This window comes from Medicago sativa, chromosome 1 (genome assembly GCF_051527215.1).
Source record: "Medicago sativa cultivar Bolivia chromosome 1, Bolivia_mono, whole genome shotgun sequence".
Classification (NCBI taxonomy): domain Eukaryota; kingdom Viridiplantae; phylum Streptophyta; class Magnoliopsida; order Fabales; family Fabaceae; genus Medicago; species Medicago sativa.
This window is the reverse complement of record NC_140749.1, coordinates 72,686,790-72,702,221: the sequence shown is the minus strand read 5'-3', so window position 1 is coordinate 72,702,221 and position 15,432 is coordinate 72,686,790. Positions and strand designations below refer to the sequence as shown.

General features: G+C 35.5%; 1 protein-coding gene and 1 long non-coding RNA gene across 3 annotated transcripts; both read right to left on the bottom strand.

Moving 5' to 3' along the window:
- Positions 1-5,831: 5,831 nt before the first annotated feature.
- LOC146957150 (uncharacterized) lies at positions 5,832-8,048 on the bottom strand. Its single transcript, XR_015024976.1, has 2 exons — positions 7,280-8,048; positions 5,832-6,147 (listed from the first exon to the last, which is right to left on the bottom strand). It is a non-coding gene; the product is annotated as an uncharacterized LOC146957150 (long non-coding RNA).
- Positions 8,049-9,650: 1,602 nt separating this feature from the next.
- LOC146957149 (cysteine synthase-like) lies at positions 9,651-13,075 on the bottom strand. 2 transcript variants are annotated; one of them, XM_085741129.1, is made up of 9 exons: positions 12,810-13,075; positions 12,642-12,699; positions 11,755-12,018; positions 11,539-11,676; positions 11,338-11,389; positions 11,105-11,184; positions 10,425-10,484; positions 10,075-10,155; positions 9,651-9,951 (listed from the first exon to the last, which is right to left on the bottom strand). In XM_085741129.1, the coding sequence occupies exons 2-9, from the start codon at positions 12,684-12,686 to the stop codon at positions 9,862-9,864; spliced, it is 810 nt and encodes a 269-aa protein (XP_085597255.1). In that variant the 5' UTR covers positions 12,687-12,699; positions 12,810-13,075; the 3' UTR covers positions 9,651-9,861. The 2 variants fall into 2 exon arrangements, with proteins under 2 accessions (XP_085597255.1, XP_085597256.1); XM_085741130.1 differs by lacking the exon at positions 12,810-13,075 and having other exon boundaries at positions 11,755-11,995; positions 12,642-12,696.
- Positions 13,076-15,432: the final 2,357 nt, after the last annotated feature.

Sequence of the window (15,432 nt, the reverse complement as noted above, 5' to 3'; positions counted from 1 at the left end):
AAGAAGCAGTTGGAAGAATTGCTTGATAAGAAGTTTATAAGGCCAAGTGTGTCACCTTGGGGAGCGCTTGTGTTGCTAGTTAAGAAGAAGGATGGTAGCATGAGATTGTGCATAGATTACCGTCAGCTGAATAAAGTGACGATAAAGAACAGGTATCCACTTCTGAGAATTGACGACTTGATGGATCAATTAGTTGGTGCACGTGTGTTTAGTAAAATTGATTTGAGGTCAGGTTACCATCAGATTAAGGTGAAGGATGAAGATATGCAGAAGACGGCCTTTAGGACACGGTATGGACACTATGAATATAAAGTGATGCCTTTCGGTGTTACTAATGCACCTGGTGTATTCATGGAGTATATGAACAGAATTTTTCATGCCTTTCTGGATAAATTTGTTGTTGTGTTTATTGATGATATCTTGATTTATTCTAAGACTGAAGAAGAGCATGCAGAACATCTGAAGATTGTGTTGCAGGTGCTGAAAGAAAAGAAGTTGTATGCAAAGTTGTCAAAGTGCGAGTTCTGGTTAAGTGAAGTAAGTTTCCTTGGCCATATTATTTCTGGTAGTGGTATTGCAGTTGACCCGTCGAAAGTAGAAGCGGTATCGCAATGGGAGACTCCTAAGTCAGTTACGGAGATCAGAAGTTTTCTTGGTTTGGCTGGTTATTACAGAAGATTTATCGAAGGATTTTCGAAGTTGGCACTTCCATTGACTCAGTTGACCTGTAAAGGTAAAGCTTTTGTGTGGGATGCTCAGTGTGAGAATAATTTCAATGAGTTGAAGCGAAGATTGACGACGGCTCCAATTTTGATTTTACCAGAGCCGGATAAACCTTTTGTTGTATATTGTGATGCGTCCAAGTTAGGCTTAGGTGGTGTGCTTATGCAAGATGGCAAGGTAGTGGCTTATGCTTCAAGACAATTGAGAATACATGAGAAGAATTATCCTACACATGATTTAGAGTTGGCTGCTGTGGTTTTTGTGTTGAAAATTTGGAGACACTATTTGTACGGTTCCAGATTTGAAGTGTTTAGTGATCATAAGAGTCTGAAATATTTATTTGATCAAAAAGAGTTGAATATGAGGCAGAGAAGGTGGCTTGAGTTGTTAAAAGATTATGATTTTGGCTTGAATTATCATCCGGGTAAAGCCAATGTGGTTGCAGATGCCTTGAGTAGGAAAACATTGCACATGTCGGCTATGATGGTGAAAGAATTTGAATTGCTGGAACAGTTTAGAGACTTAAGCCTTGTTTGTGAATTGGCACCTCAGAGTGTGCAGTTGGGTATGTTGAAAATTAATAATGATTTCTTGAAGAGTATCAAGGAAGCACAGGAAGTTGATGTGAAATTTGTAGACTTGATGGTTGCTAGTAATCAGACTGCAGATGGTGATTTCCAGGTTGATGATCAAGGAGTGTTGAGATTCCGAGGCAGGATTTGTATCCCTGATAACGATGAATTGAAAAAGTTGATTTTAGAAGAGAGTCACAGAAGTAGCTTGAGTATCCATCCGGGAGCTACAAAGATGTATCATGACTTGAAGAAACTGTTTTGGTGGTCTGGATTGAAGCGTGATGTCGCACAATTTGTTTATGCATGTTTGACTTGTCAGAAATCGAAAGTTGAACATCAGAAGCCTGCTGGTTTGTTGACACCATTAGATGTGCCGGAATGGAAATGGGATAGCATCTCCATGGACTTTGTGACGAGTTTACCAAACACGCAAAGAGGGCATGATGCCATTTGGGTTATTGTCGATAGATTGACGAAGTCGGCACACTTCATTCCGATTAATATCACCTATTCAGTAACTCAGTTGGCGGAGATCTATATTCATAATATTGTGAAGTTGCATGGTGTTCCATCGAGTATTGTGTCGGATAGGGATCCGAGGTTCACTTCGAGATTTTGGAAGAGCTTGCAAGAAGCTTTGGGCTCTCAGTTGAAGTTGAGTTCAGCGTATCATCCGCAAACAGATGGTCAGTCAGAAAGAACGATTCAATCATTAGAAGACTTGTTGAGGGTGTGTGTACTTGAGCAAGGTGGAGCTTGGGACAGTCACCTACCATTGATAGAGTTCACGTACAACAATAGTTACCACTCGAGTATTAGTATGGCACCTTTCGAAGCTTTATATGGTCGAAGGTGTAGGACTCCTTTATGTTGGTTTGAGTCAGGTGAAAGTATTGTGTTGGGGCCTGAAATAGTTCAGCAGACTACGGAAAAGTTCAAGATGATAAGAGAGCATATGAAAGCGTCGCAGAGTCGATAGAAGAGTTATCATGACAAGCGTAGAAAAGACCTTGAGTTTCAAGAGGGTGACCATGTGTTCTTGAGAGTCACTCCTATGACCGGTGTGGGTCGTGCATTGAAGTCCAAGAAGTTGACTCCAAAGTTTATTGGTCCTTATCAGATATCTGAGAGAATTGGCACAGTGGCTTATAGAGTTGGTTTGCCACCACATCTTTCGAACTTGCATGATGTGTTTCATGTGTCGCAACTTCGGAAGTATGTAGCGGATCCTTCACATGTCATTCCTAGAGATGATGTGCAAGTTAGAGACAACCTTACGGTAGAAACTTTACCTTTGAGGATTGATGATCGCAAGGTGAAGACGTTGAGAGGCAAGGAGATACCTCTAGTGAGAGTTGTTTGGGGGGGAGCAGCTGGTGAAAGTCTTACTTGGGAGTTGGAGAGTAAGATGCAGGAGTCTTATCCTGAGTTGTTTACTTGAGGTAATATTTCGAGGACGAAATTCTATAAGTTGGGGAGAGTTGTAACGCCCCATTTTTATTCTAATATTTTAGTAGATGTGTGAATATTTTATATATGACTTTAATTGCTATATAAATGATTTTATGTGAAATATATGTTTTATATGATTTTTATATGAAATATGTTATGATGCAATTTTATTATATGAATATTGGGGTTGTGTATTATTTAAATGAATGTTGTTATTATTTGATAGAAATAATATGAGAAATAGAAATATTATAGAAATAGTATTTATTTTTGGTTAATGGGAATTAAGTGGAAATTAATAGAAATTAAGGGAGTTGGGTGAGAAAAGAAAAGAGAGATATTTTTGAAGTAAAAAGAAAGAAAAAGGGAGAGAAACATTTTCACGTGAAAACATTAGAAGAAAACCTGCTTTTGGAGAGAAAACCTAGAAGGGGCAAAGAGAGAGCTAGGAAGGAATCGATTGCGGTAGCTTGTCGTTTGGTGTTGCTGAATTAAGGTAAGGGTGGGATTCCTTTCAATAATCTTGATATATAATTTGAAAAATTGATGAAATTGTTGTTCTTGAGTTTAGGGTTTGAGAGGTTATGTTAGATGATAATTTATGATAAAACATGTTGTTTAATTGTATGAATATAGGTTGTTTTACCCCTATGATGTATACTAAACCTGTAAACATTGTTCTAATTCATTTTGGGTGATTGGGGGATCAAAAATTGGGTTTTTGGAGTGAAAACTGGTCTTTCCCGTAAGCTGTGAATGTCCAAAATCGGGCCCCGAACTGCCAAAATCGGGCCCCGAATTCTGAGCTGATTTTTCAGCTTTGGTTCGACAAAAATCGGGCCCCGAACTGCCGAAATCGGGCCCCGATTTCCTGTCAGTCAAAACTGGAAAACACTCACTTTTTCGCCCGTTTCTGTTTTGAATTAGCTTTCGGTGTAAACATAAAAGTTGTAGATAATTGAGTTAGCTTTCTAATGGCCTTGGTTTGGAGTGGAAAAGATTTGTAGATTTTGAGTTATGATAAAAATAGTCCAAGTGGGTCTTTAGCAAAATTTAAGAAAACTTAGCATAACTAATCCCAAGTTAGTCCAAAAACTTATGGTTGGTTTCCCAACTTCAAACTTAAGTGTTAGGGCTTTAGTTGAGGTGTTTTATGGATATTTGACTTATGTTCTATTGATCAAAACTTAATTGCTTTTGGGGGATGTTTTAGACTTGAGCTGAATGTAATTGATTTATAAATATATGTTATGTTGTTGATTCCGTTGTTGACGTTGTTGTATCATCTAATGTCAAAGGTGGGGAGTGTGTCATAATTGTTTTAGGCACATATGTTGTTGTTGTAGTCGCTGTTGAAGTTGTATGTTGATATACACAAGTTGAGTCCATTTGCATACTCACATCTGTTGGGGGCTTATGCCCTGGAATGTTCATCATTCAACCCGTTGGGGGCTTATGCCCTGGAATGTTTATCATTCACCTGTTGGGGGCTTATGCCCTGGGATGCTTTAACCATCCAAATTGTTGGGGGCTTATGCCCTGGAATGCTTAGCATTCAACGCGCGTAGATTGGTACCACCTGCATAAGGATGGCAATGGGTACCCATTGGGCAGGGTACCATAGTGCCCATTCCCATACCCGCGTTTTAAAAAAATCCCCATACCCGGGCCCATACCCTCATGGGCAACAAGTTTGGTGCCCGTCCCCATACCCTATGAGTATCTAAGTGCCCGTACACGCACCCATTACCCGCACTTTCACAACAAAAAGATAATAAATAGCAAAAAATATCACAACATAATTAAAATATGATATGAAATCTTCTAAATCAACATATAAAATATTACGCATCATATTATTTGGCCAAATAAAAAGCATCTAAAATATAAAAAACAAGTGCATATTTCAATAAATATCAAAGACTTAGGATTAATTAACTAACTTTAATATAAATAAAATTATTCGCATGGTCTATATAATACGTGGGCATGGGGCAGGGTGGGTACTAGAGTGCCCGTACCCGCACCCATACCCGTTCAAATTTGTGGGTAATTACCCGTGCCCAGACCCATACCCAATAATGTGGGTATTTACCTGCCCATCGTGGGTATTTTTTGCGGGTACCCAGTGGGCTTGGGTCCAATTGCCATCCCTACACCTGCATGATGCATAGTTGTTGTTGTCGTAGCATTGTTGAGTAGTTGTTGTTGTCGTAGCATTGTTGAGTCGTCGTTGTTGTCGTAGCATTGTTGAGTCGTTGTTGTCGCTGTAGCATTGTCGAGTTGTCGGTGTCGTTGTGGATAATGTTGTTGTTGTTGTTGTACCTTGTTGCTGAAATTAATTATGTTGTTGCTTATGTATTTATTTATATACTTTATTAATGATGCATGTTGTGATATGTTGTTGTTTTCATTAATTCGATGAATTATATATTATTATTATTGGATAAGTTTCTCACCCCTTCTGCGTATATGTTGCCTCGACCGTGGGTAATGTGCAGGTAATGATGGCTTGTAGGTTGATTGGCTCAAGTGTCTAGGGCTCTGATACATATTAGGATGGGGATCGTCGCGAGTGTCTTCTCATTTCTTTTATGTATCACATATTTTGGAAAGGACTTGCTATTAGAATAAAGTTGAATTATGTTGTGGCCTTTGTGCCAAGATTTTTATTGATGTTGAATTTGGTTAAATTTATATTTTAAAGAATTATTCCGCTGCAGTTTGTAAGATAATTTAAATGTTGGTATTTAAATAAATAGATATTTCCTATTTATGAATTTTGATTAGCAGTGTGACACTCCGTTGTGTGGTTACTCTGATTAAATTAACTAATATTACGCTGTTGGGAGAACGGGGTGTTACACACTCAAACTTCAATCTACCACTAGACAAAAGAAATAAATAGAGTGAAGTGATAAATATGATAAGTTGGTGATGTGATCGGAAAGAGAAAAATGATGTATAGAATGAGTATAGAAAATCAAGGGTGTCACGACCCAAAAACACTTATCGTGACCGGCGCACAAACTAGAACAACCTAGTCCGGCAAGCCTATTGACAACACTTGACAAACTATAGTTTAAACAATTCTCAAATTGACTTTCACTTCAAAATAATAGCCACTGAAATTTCGACAGAGTATCCTCTGTAATTTTAACATTTCCAAGATTTTAATCCTGTTTAAGAACATGTATTCTCATTCAGAGTTTCAAATGACATATTTACATCTTTATACATCTCAGAATAAAACATTCCTAAACTCCATATAGCTGCAGATACTCTGATTCAACATATACATAAACAAAAGAGACATTCATCAAGGAAACCTACCACCAAGAGTGACACAGATGAACTTCAAGTCTACTAGCATCTTTCTACTTAGCTGCTTGGAAATCTGAAAAAGAATAAAAAAAATGAAAGAGTAAGCCACAAGGACTTAGTGAGAGACAACAACCACCACCAACTAGAAGGGAAACACACAAGACCACGATTATTTACTTTATCAAATCTATTGTCAATTACAAAAATAGTAACCGTCTAAAATTCTAATAATCCGCAAACCTTTATACGCATGAAAATCCACACATTGTATATACTTCCAATCAAATAGGTATACTTCAACGAAAAGTCCGACATCGTAAAGACATGAAGATAACATTACAAGCCTTTAAAATAAATTGCCGAAAATTAAAATAAAAGCCATTAAAAATATATTGCCGAAAATCATAATAAAAACCTTTAAAAATATATTGTCGAAAATCTTGATAAAAGTATTTAAAGAAAATATAGAAAACTCCATTTAGTAAAAATAATCAAAATAGGTGAATCGAGAACTAGCTCCATCTCGTTGATAGCCCTCTCCTCCTAATGGTGGCCTTTCCATAGGGGCGGCTCCATCTAACGGATAGCTCTTTTCTCTCGACTCAAAACAAAGTGTAAAACATTTAGGGAGTTTACCTCTCATTGATAGCCCTCTCCTCCTAATGGTGGCCTTTCCATAGGGGCGGCTCCATCTAATGGAGTAACTCTCCCTAACCGAAATCAATACTAGGTGCACCTAGATCGTCATTATAACCGCAATTTTCAAAAACATACATCGAAAACCATCTTTCACAACAAATCGAAACTTACGCCAAAATATTTACCGTCAAAACTCAATTGAAAATTTAATACTTTATAAATCATAAGCAAATTCAAATTCAAACAGAGTAGATAAATTCAAAAACAATTACTTCAAAACCATGTTCCACAACATAGCAAAATTTTGTACCAAAAACTTCACACAATCAAATTCTCCATTTCAATTCCCCTACTTTATAAATCACAAGTAGACACAAGCCGAGTATAATTAAATTAGGTGACCTTGAACTTATATAACGATGATGAGGAAGATATTAAAAGGTTGTGTTCCCCCATTTTAGTAAATACTGACATAGAAAATAATCAAAATACCAATAATAATAATTAAAATAAGCGGGAATGATCATTATCAACTCAAAGTTAATCAACAAAGTTTGCTCTCTAACCACTCCTGAAGAAGCATGTGAAGCATCCGGCGTCATATCTCTAATGATCATTTTTGGAATCTTTAATCCTCATTGATGCTTCAGCTTAATCCCCGTAATCACTTCTGCATTCGTCTTCGCAAAACAACTCATTCTTCAAAAACTTGCCAAAACCCGTAACCTGTTTTTCAGCAGGATTATCCAACTTCAAACGCACTTTCCGAGTTCATTACTAATCGGAATCACATGAAATCTATATCCGATTTGAAGGGAATTGAATGAGGGATCCAATTTCAATTCCAAACTACACAGCAAAAGATACGAATCAAAATAGCAGAACCTGTGCCTACCACCATTTCATGGAATTCAACCATGATTCCCACAATTCCAAACATACACTTCAGTTATAGCCCCATTCATGAACAGCTTATTAACACACATAGAGTCCATTATTATGTACCCATAGATCAGTTTGTGCTTAACCTCTCTACTTCTTGCTTCTAGCATCCATAACTTCACACAAACTTCTTAATTTCTACACACAACCCTCTTGAAACTTGCTTGACTCAACATCCAAGGGTGATGGTGTGGGTTCGGTTAAAGAGAAGAGGAAGGGAGGAATGGTTATTTCAAGCTGTAGTAAGATACTTGAGGTTACATGGAACCTAGTTCTTGAATTGCATGTTGATTTGGCAAGGTTTAGGGATGATTGATGAGAATGGAGGGAGGCCGTGAGAGAAGAAGAAAGAATGGAGGCGAAAATTCTGGATAGATCAGGAATGAAAAGAATATGAGAGAAAAAGGAGAATTTAACTTTTAAAAAAAATCTCAAAGTCCTAAATGACCAAAATGCCCTTCAAGAGAAAAGACGTGATTATCCTCCGTTAATTCGTAACCTTTTAATTCCTCAAGTTCGTACGATTTTCTCAAAAAATAATTAACCCTTTAGAAATAATTCCGTTTTGACATGTCCAACTGATACGACAATTTATTTAAAATTCAGAGGAATATTACAAAGGGTGTACAAAAATAAGTCCTGTAAAAAATATTACTTCAGTGACATCCTTCTTGATTGCAATCTGTGGCACCATATTATCCGAAGAAGAAGGCCTGCAAAAGCTTGAGTATGTAGTTTCTTTTAGAAAGTACAAACAAAAGAAGCATCATATATATATATATATATATATATATATATATATAGATACACACACACATAGGCAAATTCATCTAGACTCTTCTTCCATTTTTTAGAGCGGAATATTTCTTCCTTGCTTTTTAATTTGTCTGCAACTAATAATTTATCCATCCAAATTATATTACTCCCTTCCTTGGTTTGTATTTACAAAGTTTCCTACCTATATGGGCGATAGTGTTCTATCTTCACCATTAATCTTAACTTCAATAGTTTCTAATTCAGAGACAATACTTAGATAATCATGTATATATTTTAGATCTATGTGGCTTAGGAATTTCTGTTAGTAATTTTGGGAGTAATAAGGGTAGTTAGAATTGGTCAAATTATGTTATGGCTAATAAAATAATTAGTTGTTGCTTAGATGAATGTAACACTTGTATATAAGGATTTACATTGTATATTCTATTCATTTAAATTTGAATAATACACAAATCACATTCCCAATAAACTGTTTCATTGAGACTTCATCTTCAGGAATCAAATTTCTTGCAACACACTTACATATTTTTATCAATGCATAACTTATGAAATTGCTCCTTCAACAATATTGATTTTAGATACCCTTTGTCTAATACACCCCTTCAAGTTTATCCCATACTGAAAACGTGTCAAGCACATTCGCAAGAATATTATTAGCCAAACACATGCAAATTGTACTTGAAACTCTTAAATCTAGTTTCTCACATTTCTTGTTGTCCACTCACTTGTGTGGATACTCTTGGATCAATGTGATGATCTTCAAATCCCACCCAACGGTAGTATAAGAACTGATGGCTTGTACTAACTCCTTGCATCAAAAGTTTTCCTGACAATGGTGGCTAAACGACGTGTCCCGTTGATGGAGCAACAACATGCAAGTTTGTGGATAAAAAAGCTCTTTCTTGATGGGGAACATATCTAGATGAATGGAAGAACACACACTTGAAGAGGATATTTTTTGTGTGTCAAGTGAGTTAGAAGTCCCAAGATAAATAGAAAAATGAATGTTGAACAACATATAAATGAAATGACTCGTAAACCTAATGTTTTCAGGTTTAGGGTTAAGATGTAGTGTTCAACTCACTTGTGTGTTACTTTTAACTCAGTGTGATGACCTCTCAGACCACCTCATGTCCGAACAACGCAAAATATATAAAATAGAATTTTTAAAAAATCGGATATTCTTTTTTCACTAAAACGACAAAATTGAGCTATAGATTGAAGCTTAAGAAAGTAAGTTATTTCAAAGGCTAAATCAACTAATGCAAGGGTTGATTTCATTACAATTTATTGCAAAATTCAAAGTAATGGTTCATTTGATTCCAGAACGTTATTATTCAACAAAGTGTTGATCAAAACACAGTTCAATTTATTTTAGACGACAACTTGTGACATGTAGAGCTTGAATGAGAATGACTAGTCATACATTTCAATCGAATGTCATTTGTTCAGCTTCATGCCTGATGGGCTCAAAAAGTATTGAAGATAAGTAACGCTCTCCAAAACTAGGAAAAACCACCTGCACAACAATTTGGAAATATTCACAGCAAACATTAAGTAGCAGCATTATTTATACAAGTCATAGACTATAATCATTTTATAATTCTGCGTCGAATAAACATACTAAGGCTTGTAAACTTACAACAATGAGCTTTCCTGCATTTTCTTGTCTCTTCCCTAGTTTTATTGCTGCTGCTGCTGCAGCTCCTGATGAAATTCCCATCTGCAAAAGACATTCACATAATCAGCATGAAAATTAATATGCACTGATAATGTAAAATATTTTAGAAAGTAACATAAAGTGACGTTATGGTGAGATATGATTGGATGACAGCGTAAAATTTTTATAGTGCCAATGGCCCCGATGCATATCCATTAAACTCAAATAATATTAAAAAGATGCATATTTGCAGAGTTTTTTAGATAACAAATAACTGAAAGGAAGTTAATGCAAAGCCAATAACAAGAATCACAAGTTATCATATGTCATACCAGTAAACCTTCTTTCAAAGCAAGCAGCTTAGCAGTTTCTATAGCTTCTTCACTCGAAACCTATAGTTCGCAAAACCTTGTTGGTCAAAACAGAATCCCTTGTATTTGTAGCTAGTATTAGAAACACTGTTTATACATTCCATAACTTTTTAAGAATGAAAGATTCAGAATTAATATTCCTCATGTCACTATTGAACTCAACTATTCATATAATATATGTGCGTGACCTGGTGAGACAAAGCTTTGTCAAGATTTGGATATGATTGCGAAAACAACTTTCATGTGTCAAATAGTATGAGAAAGCGATAATAGTGAAGAGCTACATTTAAGCTTGATTTAATTAGATTATGCGCAACCAACTTTCATGCTCAATGTGTCAATGATAAGATAAATATCTTCGGACTATTTTTAGAAAAAAATTGGGGAAGAGAAAATTATTATTAATCAAAATAACAGTAATGACCGTTTTACCATCTTCTTTTAGGAAATTGGAACTTCGTCTCAAGATTACAAGATCAGACTCTTACATTACAATGCCATCTTCTTTTAACAAATTATGAAGGCTTCACTTAGGCCAGAAAAGAAACAAAAACGAGTCTCATTTCAAATGAAGGAAAAGACAAGTTTTAGGATCAAAATTAATGATAATTGAATACAAGTGTATTAGTGTTGCAAACTACCTGAATAACTTCATCTAGGAGATCAAGATCCAGGACAGGGGGAACGACACCAGTACCGATCCCTTGGATTAGGTGCTTGCCTTTGAAATTTGTGCAAATGAAAAATTCAATCAATAAAGGCCTCAAGTTGTTGTCTAAAAACTTGCTTATCAACAGAATAACATGTGACATTTTTTATATGAGATCTAAACAAAAAAAATAATAATTATAACAATTCAGAATAGTAAAATCACCTGGCTTTCCTCCATTCAGAATTGCACTTTCAGTTGGTTCTACACCATACACCTATTCACTCCCAACATAGATAGTATGAACTAAGCATAAATAGATAGTATGAACTAAGAAAACTTGGCATAAATAGATAGTATGAACTAAGAAAACTTGTTCACATATTCACTCCCAACACAAAAAGTATACAAGGTAAACAAATCAACCTTGATATCTAAGTTTCTCTCCTTGAGGAACTTCCCAGCACCTGTTATTGTTCCCCCAGTTCCTATCCCTGCAACCAAAGCATCAATTCTCCCTCCAGTGTCTCTCCAAATTTCAGGGCCAGTGGTCTCATAATGAGTCTAAAAAATTGACAAATTAATCGACTAAACTTTTTTCAACCTATCAACCAAATTAGGCAATATGAACTATGAAAGTACCTTTGGATTGACAGGATTTTCAAATTGATTGAGCATATAGCTATTAGGTGTCTTTGCTAATAGCTCGTCTGCCTTTTCAAAAACTCCATCAACTCCTTTGGCAGGGTCTGTCAGATATACCTCGGCTCCAAAAGCGTGCAGTATAATTTTTCTCTCAAGACTCACAAAAGATGGCATGGTTACTAAAAGTTTATAGCCTCTCAGTGCTGCGATCGATGCCAATCCTATGCCGGTGTTGCCACTAGTAGCCTCAACAAGAACAGACTTTATACAACCATTGTTTAAAAAGATTAAACTTACTTAGATTGTACATTCCACAACATGAACAATACTATATGTCAATATCATATGCCTACCCATTGAGGCTTGAGAAAGAAGGATGGAAAATTCTATCCGATGATTAATTAAGAGAGACATTCAAGAGCATCAAATCAACAATAAGATGTTTTCAAGAGAAGTTCTCTTTTTTTCTCATTATCATTATATACGGTGTCATAAATTTATGCAACTATATACTGTTGGAACATATATAAAGTATGCATGAATTGAAACATGATATATTGTTCCAACGTATACTATGATTACCGTTTTTATCATGATATGCTATAGACATTATATTATAATATGTGACATTAAAATTGCATGACTTTACTATTAGATTAGAGGTCGGAGTAGTGGGAAAAATCCAAGTCTCACATTGAAAACAAATAAAACTTTAAAAGAGTCAATAAAAAGCGGCACCCATCCTCTACTTTATCGGCCGATTTTGTAAGGAAGAATTAAATCAAATATAAAAACTTATATCATAGGCTAAAACTCATCAACTTACAAGTTTTATGAGTCTAGGAAGAAAACCTAGTTATCAAACTTGACTAATCAGTAATTACCTTTCCAGGAGTAATGAAGCCATTATTTTCGGCATCTTCAATCATGCTCAATGCTATCCTGAGTGAGAAAAACAAGATTATCATTACAAATTCTTAATTAGGAATCTTAAAACCTTACAATTCAAAAACAGCTCTAGTTTGTGAAATAGACGAATTCGAATTCCATACCTATCTTTGACACTGCAGCAAGATTGCAAGTATTCAAGCTTAGCAGCAATACGAGCTACACACCCTTCTGTAATGTTGTTTAGATATACCAATGGTGTGTTCCCTGTTAACTTCACAATGAAAAACAACAAAATTATTCTTGTATATAACAACAAAAAATCTCATATTTTTTGTTTTAAGTATATGCAAATATAAACTGCTTTTGATTCTTTTGTTTTCATAAAACAAGTTTCTACAAAGAGCATTTTAGAGAATGCACTATTTTTTTATGAGAGATCAAGAAGATTGATTGTATTCAACTCCTCCATCCGTTGTGGTTTTAACCAATTGCACACAGATTATAAGGAATGAAATAATGTTGTCCAAAGATACGATACTTTTACTAAAATAGTCTCGCTGGTTATTGGTGCATTTGTCATCATTATAAATTAAAGTACAAAATGATACTTTGGAGGTTGTGTGGATAATAATAATTAAGGTACTATTGAAAAAAAGTAATTAATAGTACATTGAAAAGTGAGAATGACATTCATTTTAAAACAAATTATTTTTGCTAAAGTGACACTTATTTTGAAACGGAGGGAGTAGTATTTTTATGAAACTAATTATTTTTATTTTTTTGAAAGGATGAAACTAATTTCTTAATAAGTGTGAAATTTAATTATTTATATTTATAATCAACACCGATAGTATTATTTTACTAAACTAAAACAAAACAAAAAAAAAATACAGGATAAAAACGTGACGATAAAAGGATCCATCACAAAGATAGAAATGAATAAAACATATGATATAGTACATAGATGTAGCTTATTTATAGTGATTTGGATTAACTAACTTCCTAACTAACTTTCTGCTAGAGTTACCACTAAGTAACTCTAGTTTATTCTCACTATACTCTTATAGTCCCCCCTCAAACTCAAAATGGGGAAATTCACCAATTTGAGTTGAAATACAATGAAATTACAAAGATTATTCATACTGAAGCAACTAAGTAAAATTGGGGTAAAACTAGTAAATGGCAAAAAATTCAGCAAAGCTAATGAAGCCCAGTAATTTGGAGGATGCCCAATTGAGAACATGTGAGAAAGCTTGAAACTCTATGCTCAAATCTCTTACATGTTTCTGACTTCTTCTTCCTCTTAACAACCTTACCCATGCTTATTCCAGAAGTGCTTTTGCAAAAAACAGCTTATTTGAAACGAAATTACGAAACACACTTTTGTATTTTGTTGATTTATTCTGAACGGAACCAGAACAGATTATACCAAAATCGTTCTTCCCAAAAGCGCTTTTTCAGAATCTGATTCAAAATAACTTCTTCAAAACGTGCTTATGTAGTATGATTTTGCTAACACATATCGAAACAAAATTGGTGAATCTGTAAGCTCTGAACAGAAAATAAGAAACGCGATTCTGAGTTGCAAACGCGCTTCTGAACCAAAACAACTTATGCAAAATGCGGTTTTGAAAATCAGCTTTTCTAATATGTGGTATTGCAAGGACTTCGAGACTGACTTGTAACAAACACGATTCTGGTAACAAAATTCTGCAAACACGATCCTCCTTTGAAAATTGGAACAAGAATATTTTTCCCAAATGTGCTTCTCCAAAACGAACTTCTACTCAAGTTCTTCTTCTTTTGCTTACACTGATTGCGATTGATTCGAAAAGAAAGAGAAGAAGAATAATCTGAACTGAAAATGTCTCACATGAAAATCGACGAAGAACACAACAAAGAGTTCCATTGAATAACAGATTCTTTCCTCTGCCCATGGTATCCACCACAACCGATCGATATCAAAGCCTGTGCAAACGAAAAACGCAATTGAAAAGAAACTTGACAGCATCGAACCACAGAGATTTCCGTCGGGATCGAAGTCGACGATGTGTTCGTCATGTAGATCGAAGCACCGAAACTGACTGATTCCTGACTGCGATTACAGCTTGTTCCTGTTTTCCGACGAAGACAGAAGCGTCGTAAATAGGTCCAGAGCATGAGAAAACGGTATCGATAATGAGATGCTTTGAATTCTTGATTGCGGCTTCAGAAACTGTGAACTCGGATTCGCGATTGTTCAAATTCGTTGATTTGGCAAAAACGATCAACTCCGAATCAAGAATCGGTGTTTTCTGGTTTTCTTTCGAAGCGCCAATAGAAAAGTTCTGAGTGCTGCAACTTGAATCAACGAGAAAACAAGGAATTTCACCGATCTTGATGGTGAATCCATCAATGACTGGTGTGATCCATGGTGAAGGAGGAGGATTAGAAACTGAATCGCCAAAACTACCGAAAACAACTGAAACTTGCGAAGCGGAAGAACACAAGGTTGCTGATGCGGAAGCTTCAAGATCTTCTTCTTCATCACCATCAGAATCTTCTTCTTCATCAGAAACTGGATCAAAATCGTTATCTCCATAGCGCTCTGATACCATGTTATGAATCAAAGGATTCCATGTTTCTAGATCAAATGCAATGGAAAGGTAGATTGTGTAATTCTCTCTAGGAGTCATCACAAAGATAGAAATGAATAAAAGATATGAAATAGTGCATAGGTGTAGCTTATTTATAGTGATTTGGAGTAATTAACCCCCTAACTAACTTTCTACTATAGTTACCACT

Excerpts from the sequence above, each read along its gene's own strand:
- LOC146957149 (XM_085741129.1), bottom strand. The coding sequence starts at position 12,686 with ATGATTGAAGATGCCGAAAATAATGGCTTCATTACTCCTGGAAAG. Across the intron at positions 11,677-11,754 it reads AAAATCCTGTCAATCCAAAG|ACTCATTATGAGACCACTGG; the intron begins GTACTTTCATAG and ends TCAATTTTTTAG. Across the intron at positions 11,185-11,337 it reads TCTGAATGGAGGAAAGCCAG|GCAAGCACCTAATCCAAGGG; the intron begins GTGATTTTACTA and ends CAAATTTCAAAG.